Source organism: Barbus barbus (assembly GCF_936440315.1).
Source record: "Barbus barbus genome assembly, chromosome: 38".
NCBI lineage: Eukaryota > Metazoa > Chordata > Actinopteri > Cypriniformes > Cyprinidae > Barbus > Barbus barbus.
Window position 1 is genome coordinate 25,626,238 of NC_136716.1, and position 23,627 is coordinate 25,649,864.

Here is a 23,627-nt window from a genome sequence, read left to right on the forward strand (position 1 = left end):
AAGAAATTAATGTTCTTGTACAGCAAAGACGCATCTCTTATTCAAATAAAGTGCATTCAAATTTATTTCTTTTTTTTCAAATAAATATTTTTTTTCTACTTTCTGTTCATCAAAGAATCCTGAAAAAAATATACATCTACAAAAATATGAAGCAGCACAACTGTTTTTCATGTGACACTGAAGACTGGAGAAATGAACAGTTAGCTGAAAATGTAGCTTTGATAACAGAAATAAATTACATTTTACAAAATATTGAAATAGAAAACAGTGCATTTTTAATGAAATAAATGCAACCTTGACGAGCATAAGAAACGTTTTAAATATATTTTTAAAAATCTTGTATAAAACAGCGGTAATAAACATCATGACTTTTAATAATGAATGTACTGAACGCACACATTTCTCTCCACCTAACAGAGCTTTAATTACTGTACACACACTAAACATTTCTACAGATACATAAGTTGGCATCCCAACTAAGTCAGACAAACTTGAAAAAGCTATGAGCCAGCAGAGCTTCTGCTCATCTGCACACGCTCCAGACAACCAGATTCGCACATCAAATCCCATATGCTGCCGTTCTGATATCCCCACAACAAACAAGAAGCCAATCCAATTACACAACAAACAATACATGGAGAGTCAGACACCTCCACGATAGGAGAGCAGAGTAATGACTAGAGAAAGGAGGAAAAGGAAATGGTCCCTAATGTGAATACGAGTCACAAACCACCACAGATTCTGCTCTTATCTTAGTAGGAAGAACACTGCACCAGATGACATCTCTCTGAGTTTTCTCTCACATAGACGCACACACACTCAAGGAAACGCACACATAAACACACAAATGATCATTTGAGCTCAGCTCAGACTGCTGTGATTGCAATCTCAAAGCCTGGTGGCTAACAGGTGGCTAAACACACCACAGTAATGCACAACCGCTACAGGTTATTTATTATATAAGAGAACTTTACAGCATGAAATAGAGGAACTGAACAAAAAAAGTGAGCCGCCTACATAGACAGCAACCTTGTCAGGCTGGATCTTTATTTTACAGAGAAATAAACCAATCAATCACTCAATCAACAAAATACAATGTATTATTTGTAAAGCAAAATATTAAGATCCTGATGCTACGAATGAAAACAAAGTCAGCAAAAAATTATAAATAAATAAATATTAAATTAGAATATTAATAATAAAATGATAATCCTAACACTATTGAGATAACCAAGCGAGTAAATAAAATAAAGGTATAAATAAACAAATAAAAATATATATTAGTATCCTTAAGACTATTGGAATAACGAATAAAAACATTTATAAAATAAAATGAATATTACCATCCTGATGCCACTGAGATAACCAACTGAGCATTAAATAAATAGATGTAATCATTCCTGGCTTTGTTGACATAACCAAGTGAGAAAAAAAAATAATAATAATAATTAATGCATGTGATGATACTTTAAAAAAAAGGATAAGGTAAATTAAGGAATAATTTCACAGACAATTGTTTGTAGCTTTCATGTGCATATTATACATGAAACAGTGTTCAGTTGTGCAGCTCACTGGGTTTTGGATCAGACCTGAAGGAAGAAGACTAAATAGAGATAGGAAGAGAGGACAGGAGAGACACAAAGAGGATCAGAGCAGCATGAGAAGACCCGTGTGTGCGCGAGACTCTGACAGGAAGTTCAGGCCCCTAGAGCCTGGCTCTGAGTGAATGGAGCCCATTGAGCCGGACACAGACACCAGCTGCAGTCACTCGCCTGCCCTCCAAACCTGCATCTAAACCACAGGCTGGAGATGAAACGCTATGAACATTTCATATCACAATTATAGTAACCAAAATGATCAACCTTTAACCACTGTTACCACATCTATAATAGAGAATTCTATATATATATATATATATACACATATATATATACACATATATACACACACACACACACATATATACATATACATATACATATATATATATATATATATATATATATAGTGAGATCGCCAATACACAATAATTATTACATGTGGTACCGAGAACCGTGGATTTTCACTGGTATCGGTACCGAATACTGAAATTTTGGTATCGTGACAACACTATTTAAAAGATATTTTAATCATAAGAATTTCTAGGGGTGGTAATTGTGGTAATTTTTTTTTCCATTAAAGCTGCAGTCCGTGACTTTTTTTGGTTAAAAATTATCCAAAATAATGGGGGGGGGGTGGAATCGTGGCCTAATGGTTAGAGAGTCGGACTCGTAATCCAGTCTCGGGCCGGCAGGGATTGTTGGTTTTTTTTACTTTAGATATGCTTTCCTTTCTGCCGTTTGGAATGCAGTACGTAATAGATGCACAAAACTCACGTACTACTGACTGACTTTCACGTGCGCTTTGTGTTTGTTTGTCCTGAAGCTTACGGCAGCGGTTAAATGCACTCGTATCTACTTTTATGATACTAAATTGATGTAAACGTTATTTTTTCAGAACAGGACAAAACATCTGATAGGCTATGTGGAAATAGATCTGTGCATTAGTGTGAATGCAGTCTATTAAAGCTGCCAGTGTCTATGATCTCATCAGTAATAATCAAACGGCAATAATGCTGTAAACTTTCAATACTTAAAGCACTCCCAGATACTGAAAGTATAGAAATTCTACATTTAAAAAAAAAAAAAAAAAAAAAAAAACAGCGTTGGAATCGGTATCGGATTGGTTCTGAAAAAAAATAGTATCGTTTCGTCCCTAGCAGAAACACCTCAGAAAACTGTCCGAGCGACCAGTTCTGAGGGCTAAAACATGGGCATTATCTGTAAAGTACTCCATAACAGTAGGGAATGAGATGCGCGAGGCCCTATTGAAGTCAAAAGCACACAAAAGGAATGATAAAATAATGTCAGATATCTGCCCATAGGTGATGAGGTGTAACTCCAGTCAGAAAATAACCGGCCATTACAGACAGGTTGCGTGAGCCGCCCACAGCATAGAGAGCAGGAATACTTGAGCAGAGGAGAAAAAGAGACGCTTGGATTCAAAAGATGCTGAGAATAAGACAGAGGTTGAGCAATTTCTAACAGAACGGATGACACAAGAAGGTGATCGAGCAAAACTTTATCAGTTTCAGAGAGCCGGGAAGGTTTTATAACATAAGAGCGGGTCCACAGCTTCTCTTTGAGGTCTGGAAGTGTAATAAAGGATTTTGTTGTCTCACTTAGTCAGACATTTCAGTGTCGCTATAAAGTCTGGTCCATCCTGCAGTTTATTAGCGGTGTTTGGACGAACCCTGAACCCTGAGTATTAAACTTCATGGTGTATCTCGCCCTGAGGCCTTTGTGCTACAGACATAAAGGTATAGTTTACTATTATTTTTTCTAAACAGCTGAAGTTTTCACCTGATTGAATCAGCCATAAACCTACAAGTGAAGGTGGATCATGGGTATTGAGGGTCCTAGCAACCATCCAAAACACCCTAGTAATACGATAACAACTAGCCTCAACACCCTAGTAAAACCCTATCACATATTGGAAAAAAAAAATAAAAAAAAATAAAAAAATAAAAGCATCCTGATGCTACTAAGTTAACCAAGTGAGTCAATAAAATACAAAAAAATTATATAAAATAAAACATAATAAAATAAAATATAAAATAAATATACAAATATAAAATAAATAAACAACACACTGATGATTCTACTAAGTCAATCAAGTGAGCCAAAGAGTGATTAAATCCAAATAAAAAAATTAAACAGGAAAAAAAAAAAACATCTCTTAAAAATAAAATAAAAAAAACATCCTGATGCTACTACATTAACCAGGTATGCCAATAATAATAATAATAATAATAATAATAATAACAACAAAGTAATATAAAATGAAACAAAAATCTAATAAACTAAAACTACCAAGTTAACCAAGTGATCCAATAAAATAAAACAAAAAATAACATTACAATACATTCTCATGAGGCCATCTGAACAACACATATAAACAAAAAAGCAACTAGTTTGGAAAGGCTTTTGCTGTTTTTGTGAGCAATATGCATTCAAAGACGGGTCATCTAAAGCTGAGAGCAGGTTTTTAGTTTGCACAAACTTCTGCACATACAAAATCACACACAAGACATCAACAACGCTATCAGAGTAACCCACAGCCAACTTTATATAACCTCACTGTCACTGTCTAGAGCTGAAAAACAACTCAAAAACTAAACATCTGCACTGGTGTTTCACACACACACTCACTCTGGTAATTAAAGCACAAGTCGTGCCCTGCTTTCAATAGAATGAGGAAAAACATCAAGAGCTTTTTTTTCCAGATGTTTAACTGGGGTTTGCAGACCAGAGAAAGCGTTCTGATCACATTCATTTAGACCAGGGATGGGCAACTTCGGTCCTGGAGGGCCACAGTCCTGCAGAGTTTAGCTCCAACCCTAATCAAACACAAACAAATAGAATATTGTCTACTATTTGTTTTCAATAATAGCATGCGAGACAGTATAGACAATAATGAACATAAAATAAAATAGCAATATGCTGAAATATTATATGACCTTATTATGTGCATATCAAGGTTATTTTAGTTAATAAATTAAAATAAGTATATAATAAAGTAAAAATATTTTTTTTTTTTTTTTTTAAACCCAGTTTCATTTTGTTTAACAAAGTACTAAAATAAATGGAAATTAAATCAAAAATACAATAAATAGAAAATATAATAAATGGAAAATAAAATAATTAAATAAGTTAAATGCATTGTGGGATACAGTATTTCGTACAGTGTGCTCTGGTTGTATACAGCACATCTAAGCAAAAGTATTGTGTTATCTGAATACAACATGCATGCAGAAAATGAATATATTGCAGAACTAGTATAAATAGCATGGAAATGTTATAGTATGACAAAACAGAGAGGGACAAAGAGGCATGCTTGAGTTATTCCATGTTCGTTATGCTGTAAAATAATTAGCTATAACATAGGCCCCGTTATATTTATGTATGTTTATGTGTGTAAAGTAATATAATATAAAACAAAAAATCTAATAAAGTTAATTAAATAAAAAGCACCCTGATGCAACCAAGTGAGCCAATAAAATAACATAAAAATACAAATATCTAATATAGAATAAAGAAAAAAGCAATGATATAAAATAATTCAGGGCTGCCAATTAAAATGACAAGTTGTTTGGGAAACAAACTGACATTTATATTAAAAACATCTATGGGTTCAAATAATTAAACTCATTTTTGCAACAACAAAAAAAAGTGCACATGAAAATATAAATTTCACAAAATGACATTTCTTGCATTGTATTAATCAAAACTGAGGAGATTACACATTTGCATTGATTTCCGTGTTTGAATGTCCTGTGCATTTTGATACGAATACACATTTCAAAAACACATTTTTATGCAAACATACTGTATATATCTGTCACAACCGCTACTCTCCAAGTAAATAAATCAGCCTGTATGATGCATCCAGTTTCAGACATGCATTTCGAAGCACTGTTATTGCTTTGTGTGTGGCGAGTCTTGTAGGCTTTCCTCTGTATTTGTTCTTTTGTAAAAGTTTATATTTCAAGCAGCTTTCAACATCTTCTGATCAACAAAACAACCCCGTCTGCTTTTTACGCAACAGCAGCATTAACATTTATTAACAAACCAACTTCAATAATTTGTGAACTTTCTGCTTTTATAACATTACATTTTTTTCTGTTACCTGTCCATGATTATTTATAAACACACTCGCCTTCATATCACACTAATTATAACCCAGACACATTTCCACAAAGTCCAACAGTGTTTCTAAAGACCTTCATTAGACTTGACACATTATTCAGACGGGAGGAAAATAGTGAAGGGAGGCAAACTTGCACTAATTATCTTGTTTGCATCGAGCGCAGATCCAGCAGCACAGAGCACAATCACCGAAACCTGCCCTAAAACCGACCCGGAGCCTGTTTCTGTCATGTCCAATCTGAAGCAGGTCAAACACGTGCAGTTCATCATCATTATCACACAGGAGCGGGTCAGCGAACGTGATGCCAACGCACCTACAGTACTGCTGTCTAATTGCTTCATTTTAATTTGCCAAGCACACTTGAACTTCTGCAGGTCCCAAATTTAATAATGGGAAAATAATTGCTCCAGACTGTTTGGAGAATTACCATAGCAGAGTCAAGGATACTAGAAGAAATGTAGGAAATGAAGCGAGCTCATATATGTGAAGACAGTTACTGCAACAGACTCAAGCAATCATTACTCTATATTACAGTAAAATCATCAAATCATCAAATGAGTAGACTCATATTTGCTGGAAAAAATCAACTCAAATGTTTTATGAAAAAACAACCATGCAGTATTTTTAAATCAATCCACTTAAATTTAAATTCACTGAATGAATTAATTAAATAATGTTAATAAATTTGTATTAAAATGAAATAAAATTATTAGAATAAAATAAATAAAACATTAAATTATATGTAACTATTATTAACATTAAATTACAAAATAATTACTACTTTAATTTTGAATACATCTAAATGAATTTCTTAATCAAATTTAATTCAAGTAAATTTAAATACAATTAATTAAATATAAATATACTTAAGTATAATTCAATTTAAACAGGTAAATTTAAATGAATGCAATTTAATTCAAATTAAAATAAATTAAAAAAATTACACAAACTGAAAAATATTTAACAAATAAAACAAACTGAAATAGGTGGTTTTAAATAAATATGCATTTAAATATACTTAAACGTAAATAAATAAATATAAAAATACAAATAAACTGAAAAAACAAAAAATTTGAAATAGGTGAATTTAAATATTTTGAATACAAATAGAAATAACACAATTGCCAATTACATTTTAAAATATAAATGTAAGTTTAGTTAAAATACATTTACTTATATATTTAAATGAATACATATAAAAATATAAATGAACTGAAAAATAGATAAGTTTAAAAACTGAAATTGGTGAATTTAAATAAAATAAATCAATGCAATTAGATTTTTAAAGTGTCAATTTAAATTCATACAAAGAAAAATAAAAAAAGAAAGACAATTCTGGATAGATGTTTAATAAAGCAATGTAAACATGTTTGAGCTAAATTTCTAACAAGTAGTAGTTGTGGAATTACTTGCATCATGAATTTGCTCATACCACCCACTGCTAACACAACGAGAAGAGAGACAAAAGATATGAACAGGGGCCGAATCAAATTGTGCAATCGAAATAAGTGTGAAAACAGCCTCAAATCACAGTCAACAATGTGAAAACATCCATTATCTCAAAATACCATTAGCTGTTCTGATCGATTCCTTCTGAAGGGGAGACACACAATTAGCCACATATTTATACCGCGGTTCGAGCGTTTGGCGTATCAGGCGTGTGCCTATAGATGGTGTCGTGGTGCACAGGTTTCTCTGTGGGCAGAGGATAATGAGATGAGCGAGGAGAAGATCGGCGGAGGTGAGAAACAGCGGGAATCTCCATGAACGAGAGGGTCAGCACTTCTGAGGCAGAGAGGATTGTGGGTATAATGTGGAGGGGCCAGACAGCAGCAAACACCCACACTAACAAAACCGGCAGAGACGACTGCGCTTCCTCGCAGCTCCGTATTTCCCGAGCGAAATGATGGTTCATTATTGCATACAGAAAAACGGGTTCAAAACATGCGTCGACTCGCTTAATTAGCAGTGTTTGTTAAGATGAGCAGCACTTTTATTATTGATGATACTAAGGGTTAACGTGTGAAACATCAGTTCTTACATGTGACAATAAAATGCCGCAAATCTTATATTTTACATAATCTCACTGCATAAAATGAAGTCCTGCTCTACATGTTGTCTTATTACCAAACTAACACCGATCATGAGCAACAATAATGTTCATTTAACAGTTAGGTAGGCACAAGTTCACAAGTATTTGTACTGCTAAATAAGTTATGCTTGCAATAAATATTTGCGTATTTTGTTCCTCCATCAAAAACAGAAACTATCAAACTGCAAGTATGGAAACATCTCAAGTAATGGCATCACAATACAGTAATATTTGCTAGAAATTTAACTCAAATGAGAGTAAGATGAGAGTTTTGAACACTGGCTGTTTATGTATTTGCTCAAATATTGCAAAAAAAAGTTACAGACTGCAGCTTTAATTTAAATAAAATAATTAAAATAAGATTTTTTTCATTCATTTAAATACATTCATAAATCAATTAAATAAATGAATAAAGTAATATATTTAAATAAATTAATGAAAACAAGCAAACTAAAAAATAAAATAAATAAATAAATAAATGAGCTAAATAATACATAAACAAATGAGCAAATACATAACTAAACAAACAAACGTGTGGTTTTAGAAAAACCCCAACAAAAAATAATTACATTTTGTCTTTACTCAGTCATTTTACCAAAGTAAATCATGTCATGAAAAACTTTATTTTTAATCAAATGATACAAAGAAAAACACAATTCAGAAGAGGTAACCTGTGTGCTCCCGCCTGTGGTCTCTCCAGAATATCCTGCATTAATGAGACGGGAGTGAAACACGGATGAAACTAATTAACCTTGTCTTTTTATAGTGGTGTGTGTAAATGCCACATGAGAAAAACCCCTGGCGGAGACCGAGTGACCGTCATGACCAGATCGACATCCTCGCAGCAGCACCTCACAGAGCGCCGCTCTCTCCTAAACTCTCTCTTAATGGACCGATGCGACTGGCCCCTGGATCCCAGTTAAGCAGTAAAGCAGAATTAAAAAGAAAGGATGTCGAGAGACCGAAGAGGAGGGGTTAAAGCTGGACATTTATCATCATGTCGGCCAATCAAAAGCACATTTTTAATGAACTCAGGGAACTCTGGGAGATAATAAGCTTCACTGTCACTCGGTAAATAAAGGAGCAGTGTTTCACACATCGTTGCTCGAAACATGTAACGTAAGGCAAACCAGCAGTGCATTCGTATCAAGCACAGTGGATGTCTGCATATAAATTCTTTTACAACCAGTTTTCACTTTTAGGTCAACTATGGTCATGATGTTTTAATCCATTTAAATAAATAATTTAAATCTGAATTAAAATTAAATCAAATATTTTAAATAAAAAATTTAATTATTTGTAACAATTGACATTACATTATTAAAATAAATTAAATTAAGTCAACTTATTTAAATTAATAAAAAATATAATTTAATTCAAATACATTTAAATAGAGAAATTTAAATAAATATAAATACAATTAAATAATTAAATAATTAAATTTAAACAGGTAAATTTTAATTAACACAATAATGCTTGAGTTTACTTGTTTATTTTAGATTTTATTTTATATTAATAATTACATATTAATACATTTATTTTATACTGACTGGTTAATTTAAACATCAGCATTAATAATAAAAAACTTTCTTTTTTTTTTTTTTTTATAAAATTACTGAAATAACATCAGTATGAAATAAATAATACCTAGACTGCAGTCTATTTACACCAGCAATTTTTTTATTTTTCTTCTAGATTTTTACCAGCAATGAACCGATAATGAAGAGCATTGACAATACATGAATAAAAAAAATAATAATAATTAAAAGAAAATGACAAAAATAAATACATACAATTTATAATATTTTTTTAAGTAACTATTGGAAACTACTGCTAGACAAATTAATGTAGACATTTAAATTGTATGTTATATTTAACTAGCTAACCATAATGCCACATATTCTGAACAACAGCTTTTGACTGGATCATGAAAACTGGGCCATGATGATATTATTGATTTATGTTAATCAATATACAGTTAAGTAAACGGAGTAGCAAAGTAAATTCAGACCGATTTATTTATTTTTTTTTACTCAAAACTTTCATAAAGAGTTGAAAGTTCAAACAATCCCAAACAACAGGACAACAGCAGCAGTGGCAACAAAGTCTTGAGTCTAAACACTTAAAAGCCCTCAGACATTTTCAAGAGCCTCTTTAAAAGCCAAAGGAGCAAAAAAGAAAGAGGCAAACTGAAAATCCTGACCCAAACGCTCACAAACAGCATCCCTGATCGATATTTCACACATAATGAGACGGTTAACCCTCCTGGTCTTTTCTAACTAGATGAATATGAGTCTCAACAGCACATTTGTGCGAGCTGCATCTCTGTTGTGCAAGGGGTGAGGTAAAGCACACATTTTGATGATTCGCTCTGAAGCTCATCAGCTATTGTTGTTCAGTGCACAACAATGTGTTCAGTTCAGGCCTGCACACAATAAAACAAATGACAGAATCAATCTCATAATAGATCCAGCTGCTCATTTAAAAAAAAGGTGCAATCACCTAAAAATGATCATTCTGTAATTTGCTCATCCTTGTTTCAAACCAGTAGTGATGACAACTATCAACTAACAACCACCATTGGCAAAAAACACCATAAAAGCAACATGAATTAAGACTCGTATGGCTTAATGTAATGCAATGTAGTGTACAGTATAAATGCAAGTTGTTATTCACTGAAAAAAAAAAAAAAAAAAAAGTGTCAGTCTACGTTTTAGTAGGACTGGTCGATTAATCTAAATGAAATCGCGATTATGCAAAAGCTGCAATTATCATGCGTAATATTAATGACTAATTAAAAATACATAAAAATAAAATACAAATTGCATGAACAACAAGTTAAAAAAATAACTAATATAAAATGTATGTAATCTAAGGTTTAAGGTTTAGAAAAGTTTAGAAAAATTAAGATTTCTTTAAGACTAATGAAAATTCAACTTTTCAAAGCTAGGATTTATATGCTTGATAAGACACCGTGAAATAGATTACCTAAAAAAAATCATTAAAATGTATTAATTTAATTAATTGAATATTGATTAAAAACAAATAACATCTTAAATACAAATAATTTTAGATAATTATTTACAAAATAATTATATGTAAATAATTATTGGTATAAATAATTACAAATCATTTATTTTACAAATAAACAAACAAAATTAATTAATAATAGTTCATTAATACTCATTAATAATAAAAAATAAACGTTATATAAAAAAATAAGCAAGCAAACAAATTCATATAAAGTTTAATACATTACAATAAAATAGGTAAATAAATACATATAGTTTAATTGTAATATTTTATCAAGAAAAAATCTCCTTAAATAAAGCTGGTGTGACAGTGTATGGTATGTTAATCAGGATGACGTGTAGGTAGGAACAATAGCTCTGCTGGGCAGCTTTAAGAGACATCACACAGGTCTGCTGCATCTACACACACAATAGACCAATTCATGAAGCACCACTGTCAGAGTCTCAAATCAAGCACACATTTGCTCAACAAACCTCACTAAAACAGCACTATTACAGCTCATCCCTGTTTGCTCAGTCTCTCACAGGTACAGAGGACGGGACGAGTCATTAATCTCTGTCAGTCGTGAAGACGCGAGCACACTGGATTCTTAAAGCCGTGTCATCACTGACATTTACTAGCATGTCGCTCTCTGACAGACCCAAAGCTGCAGCGTGTTTGATAGAGGACGCTATCAGGGGTCTCACGGGGGCCTCATTGTTTCGCCAGTGAAACCGTTCAAAATATCAAAATCACAGGGATGATTATACTTTCAAAATGACCAACCAAGTCCTCCGTCAAAAAAAATAAAAAATTGGCATTTGATCACCCTCATTTCATTCCAAACCCACATGACTATTAGTCTTCATAAAAGGAGACGTTAAATACAATGTTCAAGCTGCTCTTTACCCATGAAACCAAAGAGGGCGCTGTTGAGAAAAAAAATAAAAAAGCGCACCATAGTGATGATCCATACAACTTTTGAGCTATATTCCAAGTCTTCTGAACTCACATGACAGATCTGTGTAAAGCAGGGGTTCTCAAAGTCTACATTCAAACATCCAAATCTGAATTTATCAATGTCAAAGGTCCGGACCGGTAGTTACAAAACTTTTAATATACTGCATAAATCAATAGGGATCTAACAACATCAAAATCTCATCACAATATTATTGCGATATGAAGTCCATGATACGATAGTTATTGCTATGCGATATTCAAAAAGAAAAAAAGCAAGAAATTAAGAATTGGGGAAAAATGACAATTTTGTACATTTTAAAGTTAATTAATCTATTTAGTGGAGGTGGGTCCGGACTTTGAGAAGTGCTGGTGGAAAGAAAAGCCTGAAACTTAAGAAGCCATTCACTAAAAAGCTCTTAAATCTCAGTTTCACTATTGCACGTCAAAATGTGTCACGTCAGGCTGAATTACATCAAATGTTAATTTTTGTGTGTCACAATAACTTCAAACCTTCAGCTTTTTAAAGAAATTAACACACTTATTCAGCAAGGATGCATTAAATTGCTCAAGTGACAATTTTCTATTTCTAATTTCTATTTTGAATAAATGCTGTTCTTTTGTATTTTCTATTCAACATGAATAGATCGTGATTTCCACAAAATTATTAATCAGCATAACTGTTTTCAACATTGATAATAATTAGCAATGTTTCTTGAGCAAAAAAAATCTGCATATTAGAATAATTTCTGAAGATCATGTGACACTGAAGACTGGAGTAATGATGCTGAAAATTCAGCTTTGATAACAGCAATGAATTACATTTTTAGAATATATTAAAATGGAAAACAGTTATTTAAAAATGTAATAATATTTTGCAATATTACGGTTTTTACAGTATTTTTGATCAAACGAATGCAGCCTTGAGGAGCATAAAAACAACAATTCAAACTGTCTGTATACGAGACTACTGACATATTAAGCACAACCAGCTATTCAGAGCAGTATTAACTAAGTTAAAAACACTCAATGTTCAATTCAGCTGTAAAAAACAAATGTGTTTGACCCAAAGGCATCTTTTCCTGACTGCTAATGTGCCGATTTACCGATTCAGAGGTTGTTTCACATTTTGGAAAAAATCTAATTCAGACTCTCTGCTGAAAGCCTCCAGGACATTTGCACTTTTACGTTTGACCTAATGGTCTGACATGGATTCCCCTTTAATTCTGCACTGTCTGGTCTCCAGAGTGGCTGAACTGGGTCCAAACAAAGACCACAGACTCATCTCGTTCAGCGGGATGGGGTGTGTTAAATATGCTAGAGAGATGATGTTCATATCTGCCCATCTGTCACAATGGCTGGGCTGTATGAATGGAGTAAGACTGGCCTTCTAAACCAAACATGTGTGTGTGTGTGTCCTGCAGGGTAATGCCCCTTTATTTCACAGTCAATAGCACAGCATCCACCATCTGTCCAGAGGAGAGACTTAGATCAGACACCAGCAGGACAACTGAGGCCCTCAAAAAACACAATCAATACACACACACACACACACACACACCTTCTGTAAAAATGCTGAATGTGATGAACAGATCAACATTAAAAGTAGGGTTGTAACGATATACCGGTATGACGGTCTATCGCGGTTTGAACATACATGGTTATATACGGTTTTTAAAAAAAAATTATGATTTTTTTTTTTTTTTTTAATTATAGTCTTTTCCTGAATTGGAATTATTATCAATAAGTGTTCTTTTGTCTCAATGTTGCAAGCTGTTTTGGGAAAGAGGCTTGCTGGTTAGGCTTTCTTCAGACTAGCTGGTGCTAGGATCTGGACAGATTTATGACATCCTGTTTCATGGAGCCTCTCTTTATGGAAGAGCATTGGTATCGACCGATCACCATGACAAGAAATCGGTACTCCGTATCGACTGCAAAAATCTTGATCGGAGCATCCCTAGTTAACATTTTATAAACCAGCAATACATTTTTAACAATGTTCATTTTTTACCTTTATTCATGCCCTTTTTAAAGTCAAAAGTTGTATCTGTTACCATGAATGAACAAACCTAACATGAACAAACAACGAACAACTGTATTTGTATTGCCTAACCTTAATACAGATTAGTAAATGCTGTTAAAAAAAAAATTACAATTACAAATTGTTCATTGTTCATTCATTCATTCATGTTAGCTGTAGTGCATTAACGAACTATAAAAGTTAAAACAGAAAGAACTCAAATAGCTTCACAGCATCAACTTGCACAAATTTCAAGTTAATACTTACTGAAAACCGTTTTTGCATCACGTAACCAAATTAACCAAAAAGTCAATGCAAAATAGCCTACAACAACATTTAGCCACGAAACAGCAGAAATTTTCATTGTTTTGTTTATTTTGTACTTGTGCCACCCAAAAAGCTGTAATTTTCCCCCCATGTGACTGAGAAGCATACCAAAAAAGACATGCATTACACATTTTATTGGATCACCACACATGTATTAAAAAGACTTTTAATGGGAGGGATTTTATATTAGAGCAACATCCCTGCACCCTAAACCCCGAGCGGTTCCCCTCCGAGAAATCCAGTTATCGCATCTTCTCAGACCAAAGCTCATAATATCACATAACTCGACTCCACAATCCCCAGATTATTCAAAATTCATGTTGAAAATCTATTAAGAATTACTCCGACGTCTCTAAGGGAGACTAATCTACAGACCGGCATCATGCGCCGCCTTCCTTCAGACTGAGAAATACAGCTCTAAAGACGCACTACATCACAAACACCATCCAGAAACGCATGCTTGTATATGATAACACATCCTTATAAAGCAGAGACCTAGATTTAGGACATTCACACTAGTTTAGGTTGAAATCTGTCAGCGGTTGGCAGGTATGCTTGGGGACTTCTGATCTTTCAAATAAAAAAAGTTCAACCTTCATACAAGATAAGAAGAGAGAGCGAGGGAAACAGACTCCAGTGCTTAATTTTGTACTTATAAATGAGTGAGCGTGTGTGCATTTAAGTGGTTGTGGACATTTCCTTCAAGGACGTGTGACACCACAGAATATTTCCTGCCAAACACAATGCTAACATCAATGCTGAGGAAGCTTTCAAAACGTAGCTTGCCAAGGTACGCATAATCTAAAGTAGACAAACTACAGTTAAACGAAACAACTGAAGGTAGTTAAACAAGTTACTAACAAATGCTGCCATCAACACTGAAGTTAAAGGAGCAAGCATCTTTTTATTGAATTGCCAATCGACACAAAAATATTCTATGAATAACTGGCTAAAACAGGAAGTTTGGTAATCTCGTATTTCATCTGTATTTATGCCTTCAAGCATCTCACTTGTCTGTAGTTTTTTTTTTTTTAAGGTGTTCAGTGGCCTTCCCTCTGGCAGAAGTCCTGAGAGCGGCTCATTATCAGTCCTGCTCAGAGATGGTTATTAGCTAATGTCCTCTGCTCAAAAAACAAAGGCGAAAGGACAAAGTGATGCTGAACTAATCAGGCTGTAAGGAGAGAGACGCAGAGATTCATAAGAGCAACACATTCAACAGGAAATGAGCTTTGAACAAAGACACATCTTTGATTAGCATTTGGATGCCAGGAGTTCAAAAATGGGCTGGGAATCGAGAACTGGCTTTTAAGACAAGTCAAAAGAACAAGGGGAATTTTATTTATTTGATTTGATTTCAAAGATAAAAATTCAGTGTAAAAAAAAAACTAACTATTCAATACAATACATGTGCAATGTCACACTGCCATGATAAATAAAATATTCCTCAATATTGCATGTTTTACTATAATGCTCATCAAAATACAATATTCAATACTCAATGGGTTTCAATCAAAACTAAATTAAATTTATTCATAATGATTTATATAGGATTTATAGATAAATGAATCGTTATAAAAGTAAATTTCAGTGTTAAAAACAGTTAATTATTCAATACAAAATGTATATGTGCAATGTCACACTGCCGTGATGATATAAAAATAAACAAATAAAATATAAAATAAAAATTCTGTACACTTGATTTTTTTCCTAAATTATTTTAACAAAATATGTGTTGCTGTGAGCTAACAGACTGTACAATAATGCTCATCAAAATATGATATTTTATACTCACTGAGTTTCAGTCAAAATTAAATTCTAATTATTCTATGATTAATAGATGAATTACTAAATGAAATGTTACATTTAGTATCTTTATACCACACGAGCGTTGACAAATTACAGTGCCGGAAATGGCGCTGCATCCAATTTGGTTGACACGTCTTGTAAATTCTGATTGGTGTGAAATGTTTTAAAGTTAAAAAAGCAGTCAAGTCACGAAACTATGCTGTCATGATTGATCATCGCTGTCACCGTACTTGAGCACTCGCGCTCATCTCCCACCCCATCGTTCTGACACTTCTCATCCGACAGGGTCCAAACACACACCAGACTGTGGTTGAGGTTAATCAGGAGCACACTGGAGATAATGAGAGATTACACGCTTGTGTGTGAGAGTACAAACAGAACTATTGTCTTCAGTCAAGCTGCACTTCTCATTGGCGGCTTTACTGAAGCCAAAGGAAGTGGCATTTCCTTATCTGGGGAGCCAAAGTGTTGAGTAGCGCGATCCTGTCCACCGCTGAAGAAACCGCCAGAATACCGACATGAACAACACGGTCTACAGGCAGTGAGAGAGAGAGAGAGTGAGTGATAACAACACAGAGATAAGTGGCAGTTTGTAAGGACTCAAGGCAACCAGTCGTTTCAGTTCTCATGCTCTTCAGTACAGTACAGTACAGTACAACAGTTTCAGTGGAGTTTGCAGAGACATCCAGGTTATTGTGACACACATCCAAGTGTAATGGATTATTGAAGAAGAGAAATGTAGGGCGGGACTTGGTTCTATACATCAGTTGCCGATTGGATGTTGAGATGTGGGCGTAGCACACAAAAATGGAGGCAGATGAAAGTGAGCCTGCAGTGGGCGGCGATTAAGCAGAGTAAATTGAAGACAACACCGGAAGGCCCAGTTATGACGTGGATTTAAAAAAAATTACAGACAATTTTAAAAAGAAAACAATATGATCAAGAGCATTCACTCAATTTATTTTACAGCAAAATTACAATAGTAATATATAGTTTGTTATTATTATTACTACATATTTTTCCATAAATCATTTTTTATTTCAGTGAAATATTGCAATAGTAATATTTCTTATTTATATGTATTATATAAGAAGAACAAGAACAACAAGAAGAAAATACCCTAGCATATCGATGTGCTAAAACCACTCTTAGTGACTGCATAGTAATGCCCTGTCAACCACAAACATGATTAAAAACACTAACAATACATCAGTGATTGCACAGCAATGTTGCAGCAACTACCCAGCAACACCCTAGAAACAGTATTAACATACTATAAATCACTAGGCAAGCCTTTGTGATGCATAGCAAAGCCCTAGAAACTACTCAGATTTACACAGGACAATGCCCTAGCAACCATCCACAACACCCTAGTAACCACAAAAACAGTGACTGCATAGCAAGCAAAGCACCCAATAAAGTTTTGCACAGGCTACAGCTGTTCAGAATATCTACTTTTTGGACTAATCTCTTGTTTCTCTGAACTGGATTGATTTAGGCTTGTCAATATGAAAAAGCACATGCCGGCTCTACAGTGGCACACTGAAATAAATCATTCATACAGCAAGAAAAATCTTTCAGCTGTTATTTAGCTAAAGTCTCAAAGGATCAACAAACAGTAAGAAGGGGAAGAGAAGTCTTTCATCCTCCTCTCCAAACTCAAAGAATCGCTCTCATCCATGTGTTATGGCATATTAATGCCACTGTGTTTACAACACAACACTTCAGCTTTAATCAAAAGGGATTAGAGTGACGGTAACGTGACAGAAATGAAGCACAGGAGAACAGCGGTGGCCCTGCGGCTCAGCACATTTCACATGCACACAATGAGCAGAGTCAAACTCCAAACACCCGTTTGATCGCGACTGCAAATATGGGGTAACCGATATGACATTTGCATGCTTCCGTCTTCAACATTGTTATGTGAAGACAAGCACCATGAAGCATAAATCTACAAATCTGAGAATGTCACCAATCAAACAATGTGTTATTATGCTGGATGACAGATCTGAAGTGATTACAGAAAAACAAAATCTAAGAAAGAACAAAACAACGAACAAAAAGAAAAGCTGTGCAAAAATAAGTCAATTTTTACATGTTGGAAAAGAGTGCTTGTTACAATGTGGTCCTTTGCAAGGTTTTTAAGGAGTAGTTCACCCAAAAATGAAAATTTGCTCAAAATGTACTTACCATCAGACAATCCAACATGTAGATGAGTTAATTTCTTCATTAAATTTGGAGACATTCAACATTACATCACTTGTTCAGCAATGGATCCTCTGCAGTGAATGGGTGCCGTCAGAATGAGAGTCCAAACAGCTGATAAAAACATCACAATAATCCACACCACTTCAGTCCTTCAGTTAATCTCTTGTGAAGCCAAAAGCTGCGTATTTGTATTTATTTGTCATTAAGCCGTTTTTAACTTCAAAATGTAGCTTTGGCCCAAAATACAAGTCCATAAACCAGTGAAAAAGTCTCTCACATCAAAATCCACCCACATATTTAAATCTATTTTGGCTTGTAAACTCTGCTTGATCTTAATTATATCACCTTAATTATATGTTATCACATAACACCAAAACAAATTCCTTGTGTGTGCAAACACACTTGGCAATAAAGCTCTTTCTGATTCTGATCTATGCGTATTTCTATCCTGATTCAGACAAGACAGCTGGAGAAAGCAATATTATGGATAGATAACATGTATTTTAGCACTGGTTTGACATTAAAAATGTCTTGATGATGGATTTATTTGTAATAAACACAGCTTTTGTCTTTACAAGATGTTACTTGTGGATTACAGCATTTATCAGCTGTTTGGACTCTCATTCTGACGGCACCCATTCACTGCAGAGCATCTATTGGTGAGCAAGTGACTGCAACACTTCTCCAAATATGATAAGTCAACAAACTTCTCTACATCTTGGATGGCCAGGGGGTAAGTAAATGATCAACTCCTTTTCATTTTAGGGTAAACTATTGTTTAATTATTGCTCAAAAAAAAAAAAAAAAAAACATGCCTTTAAGTGCCCGTTGAAATGGCCTGTGGGTGACTGAGGTGTCTCGGTTTTTGGTGCGCCGTGCAAATATTCCAAGCATGTCTGTGAAATGCCAGAATATTTACAGGATACAGGAAGTTCAGCTGAGCCTCACGCCTGATGGCAACCAACTCCAGATCAGAGACCTTTCAAAGAAGAAAACACAAAACACTGAAAAACTGAATTTCAGCATGTGCCAGACTTCTTATGGAAGTGCAGAGCTGGCACCTTTACTAAGATGCCTTCCGGAACTGGATGCAATTCCAAATGGCTGGTTCTCGTTAAATCTCTCAACAAATGTTTAACTTCCACGCCTTCAATCAGAAAGGTATGTAATCATCCAAATTAACGCAAGCATTAAATCGTTGGCAAGCACATCATAAAATGTTGTTTCAGATATGCAAAAGATGCCAGGTACAACATAAACCTGACGAAACAAGTTACAGCTTAATCGGTTTTAAACTACCATCACAGGAATCAAGTTATCAAAATGACTAATCAAAACAAGAGAAGGAAACAGAACCTCAGATATGATTCACACACACCAAACAAATCATGAAAAAGTAAAATATCAGACACCTGCATAGAAATTTATTTGAACATATATGAAATAATATTCATGATAGATTCACAGTGATTTACAAATTATGCAACATCATTAATAATGCAATGATTTTAGTATGATTTATATTTTATCAATGGGCTTCCTTTAAAGAGTTCAGATCATAAAATAGCTGAAAGATACTATGATTATGAACATGGGTGAATATTTAAGTATGAATGCATGCACACCTGAGAAGTTTCATGTGGTAAATAGTAATTGCGTTGTTCATGCATCACCACAATGCCTCCGTCTCTCTCAGCCAGCCATCTTCGTGCAGAGCTCTCAAAGCAAACTTCACTGCTATTCTGAACAAGGCCTGAATGAATGGAACAAACTACACACACAAAGCCTATTAAAGCTGCTTTGGAAACTCTTATGGGACGGCAGCACGTAAGCAGTGCACCTCTTTCATAGAACACTTCCTGAAATGCCACAAGACTTACTCATGCAGAGAGACAGAGGTGTGCGGAGGATCCAAAAAAAAGAGGACATGAAAATTAACCCATTACGGTCGAAACCATAAACTGACAGATGTGACCAACTCTGCACTTACACAAGCTTTGTGTTTTAAGCATGATGATTGTAGAACTATGCTAAGAACATATCACTGAACATTAACTACAGCTAGTGTGTTTTGATGTAGACAGTTTAATTTGAACTATAAACCCAACACTCTGTTTAATCATCTCAGAGTCACCGTCTCCATTCCAGTTTAAGTTATTTGATTCAGCATCAATTAAATGAAAACCACAGAGCTGATCACAGAGTTAGAGTTCGGATGAAATCTTTGATCCAGACATTCAAGACATACCCAAGCCCCCTTGTCCCATGACTCTCAGGTCCTGTATCAACATGCATGCATTTCGGGTGATCTGCTCGGAAGTAGCAGGTCGAAATAATTAAATGTTTACACATGATATTAACATGCATCTTAAATGTGTCTCAGAGTACTTGAGCTCAGATTTTAAGTGGAGAGACTTTGATATTTGGGACTAAATGCATCACTCACCAAAAATTAAGAGTAGAAACAAATTTCAGTCAGAAATTGCTAAATTTCATAATTAATTACAAAGAAACGGCAAGAAAAACATCAAATTAAACATTTTCTTATAAAACGCATATCAATAACATTGGTTTTAATTACAATTTAAAAAGAAAATACAGTATATTTCAATCACTGCATAATTAATTTACATATAAACAAAGTGTAAAAAAGAATGTGTAAAAATGCTTGTGATTTAAGTTAGTTTTCCATACCGGTGTAATTTTATTTTTAATATTTATATTTGTTATAAGTAAATATTTTTGTCTCACTTGAAGTTTAGTTGTTAAAAAAAAAAAATATGAATTACTAAACGTGTGTGTGTAGAATATTTAATATTTTTTGTTTATTAAAAAATTTATTTTACTGGAGGAAAAAAAATGCAAACCAAACAGAATCTGCCCATCAGTGCATATTATTAAAAAAAACAAGGTAAACTGATAAGACTGTCTATATCCAAGCAAGCAAACATACATAATCAATGGTGTATTTAATCTGGAACCAGTCAGAAAATCATTCCACTTTCAACAGTTAGACTTATCAAGGAAGCAGCACATATAAATGTGCTTTAACATGTTCCTCTTTTACCTGCCATAGTCAGAAATGGCTTCACCTCAGTCTGGTGCACTTGAGAATTTAAATTACACCAATACTGAGGCAAAACTATTTCAACATTACAGAGTAAAATTCAACCGCCCTCAAGGTAAAAATACACACACAAACCCACACACACAACAGAGACTAGACATTTCTACACACCGCTTGCACTCCTTTGAGCTCAGAGTGGAAGTACAGAGCAACACAAACAGGTAGAGAGCATTCAGAGAGCAACCTCTCTCACAAACACAATGTGTTAACCACAATATTTCAAAAGAGCTGAACAACTCTTCTCTCCTCCTGCAAGCAGAACACGTTATCCATCATGAATGCTGGGGATATTTTGAGTCTCCATCAAGGAGAGCAGATAAAACCAGAATTATGTGATAGACTATGAGTTTGCTGCCAATAAAAGGTCCTATTGATCCTCCATTTAATGCAACCCATAAACTTCTTCTCCAGTTGAGTTGGAATTAAGATTCTTTTATATCCTTAAATCATCCCCAAACTTTAAAAGACAGATCAAGGACTTTCTAAGTGAACATTTGATATATTAACTATTACAATGGACGTTCAGTTAGAAAACACCAACAGCATCAGCCTGATGTGAAAGCCCGTTTCTGGCAGGAAATTAAAAATAAAAAAAAAATGTAATTGTGATTTTATCTCACAATCCTGTTTACATCTTGCAAGTTTATTCAGAATTCTTAGAGAAAAAGCTCCAATTACTTTTTTAGGTTTTGTTTGTTTGATCCCATGATAAACAAAAACAAGCTTCCACATCATCCAGTGCAAAATTTCATGCCTAATCATGCCATGTCAACTCAGAGCTGTCAATCACAGCTGGAGGAATGAGGCAGCACACAGCGAATAGCATGGAAACCTTCCAGTCTATCATTACATACGTATCATTACATACGAGAAGGAAGAAACGCCTGGAAAATACAGTTCAACTTTCCTTAACAGCTGATGTGTCTGATTAACATCTAGCTCTATACATACTTTGGCACACTGTATAGGAACACAGCAGTTATGTTAGATTCTGATTTGTACAATAAGTCTTAAGGAAGCAGAGAAATAATATAAGACATGAAATATAGGTAAGCAGTGACTGAAACAATGCTGACCAATGATGGTAACCAATCAGAATGAAGTATTTCAGAGAGTTGAATGCGATATACTGTAGGCATAAAACATCATTTTACACATACATTTATGAAATATTCGATAAAAACAGGCTCTAAAACTCCCCGGATAGGAACAGTTACACGTATATAGTAGCCCAATAAAACTAATGTGTTTACATCAGGCGTCCCTCGCCTTTCGACCGATAACTTTGAATGAGTTTTCCAGTTATTAGAGTTAGAAACGGATTTATTAAAGTACTTTAGTTCACTGTGTATCCTATTTTTAGGCCATGCATATTCACTACAAAAATTGTGTGAATGGAAATCACAGTTTTTAAGTGTCCTAACATGTCCAGGTTATCCGTGACAGTGGGAACGCTGAGATATAAACAAAACAATTAGGCGAGTGAACGCAGCAGCGGCGAATGAATCTTCCGCACCAAACAAAACAAGAGCGAAACTTTAGAACGTTATCCGCGTCAAAAGTTGTTACAAAGTATCAACGCGCGGTTAACAATGAGCAACAATGCATCCATGAGCTCCATTCAGGCCGCCGCGCAGGAAACACTGGAACTAGGCGCGTCTGTGTCAATCTCCACCAAAAACACTCTCTCACACACATCTCCAAATACAGCGCACTGATTACACTGACCCACAATCATAATAACACTTCAGCAGTCCTCCTTCAATAATCCAAACCAGCCGGGAACACAGAGAAACTCTATTCACTATTTCTCCCAAAACTTTTCTAATGGGACATGAAGAAGTTTGGTCCTTCTCTACTCACCTACTCCATACTTCTCCTTCTTCGTGGGTAGCCAGCACGACATCCTCACTGATGAAGGTGTTGTGAGACGCCCGTGACTGTTGTTGTCGATAATCCAAAAATATATCCAGAGGTTTTCCACACACTTTTTCTTTTCTCTGTAGGAGTGGAAAGACTCATCTAGCCGCCATTTTCCACCATCACTGAACTCATGAACCGCGAGGGGGAGATATGAGAAACTTGTCGTCATGTGGGACACCAGCGTCACCAAATAATACCATGGTAACTGCAATTTCAGCCAAAATACCAGAGGAAAGTAAAAATGTGGCGACCTGGCATACATTTCTTCAACACCGGATACTTTTATCTTCCAGGAGTATATATATATATATTATTATTTTTATTATTATTATTGAAACTCGGAGATCTATTAATATTAGTTATATGAATGTCACACTAAAATGTCTTATTTATTTATTAAATTTTCC

The 23,627-nt window shown here is 34.4% G+C and overlaps 1 protein-coding gene across 2 annotated transcripts in view; it reads right to left on the reverse strand.

Moving 5' to 3' along the window:
* Positions 1 to 23,353, reverse strand: part of LOC306858161 (dedicator of cytokinesis protein 1-like) — a 233,237-nt gene extending 209,884 nt beyond the window's left edge. For both annotated transcript variants that reach the window (XM_079398558.1, XM_079398557.1), the window contains exon 1: positions 23,161 to 23,353. In XM_079398558.1, the coding sequence (XP_079254684.1) occupies positions 23,161 to 23,203 (43 nt within the window). In that variant the 5' untranslated portion in view covers positions 23,204 to 23,353. The remainder of the gene's footprint in view (positions 1 to 23,160) is intronic.
* Positions 23,354 to 23,627: the final 274 nt, after the last annotated feature.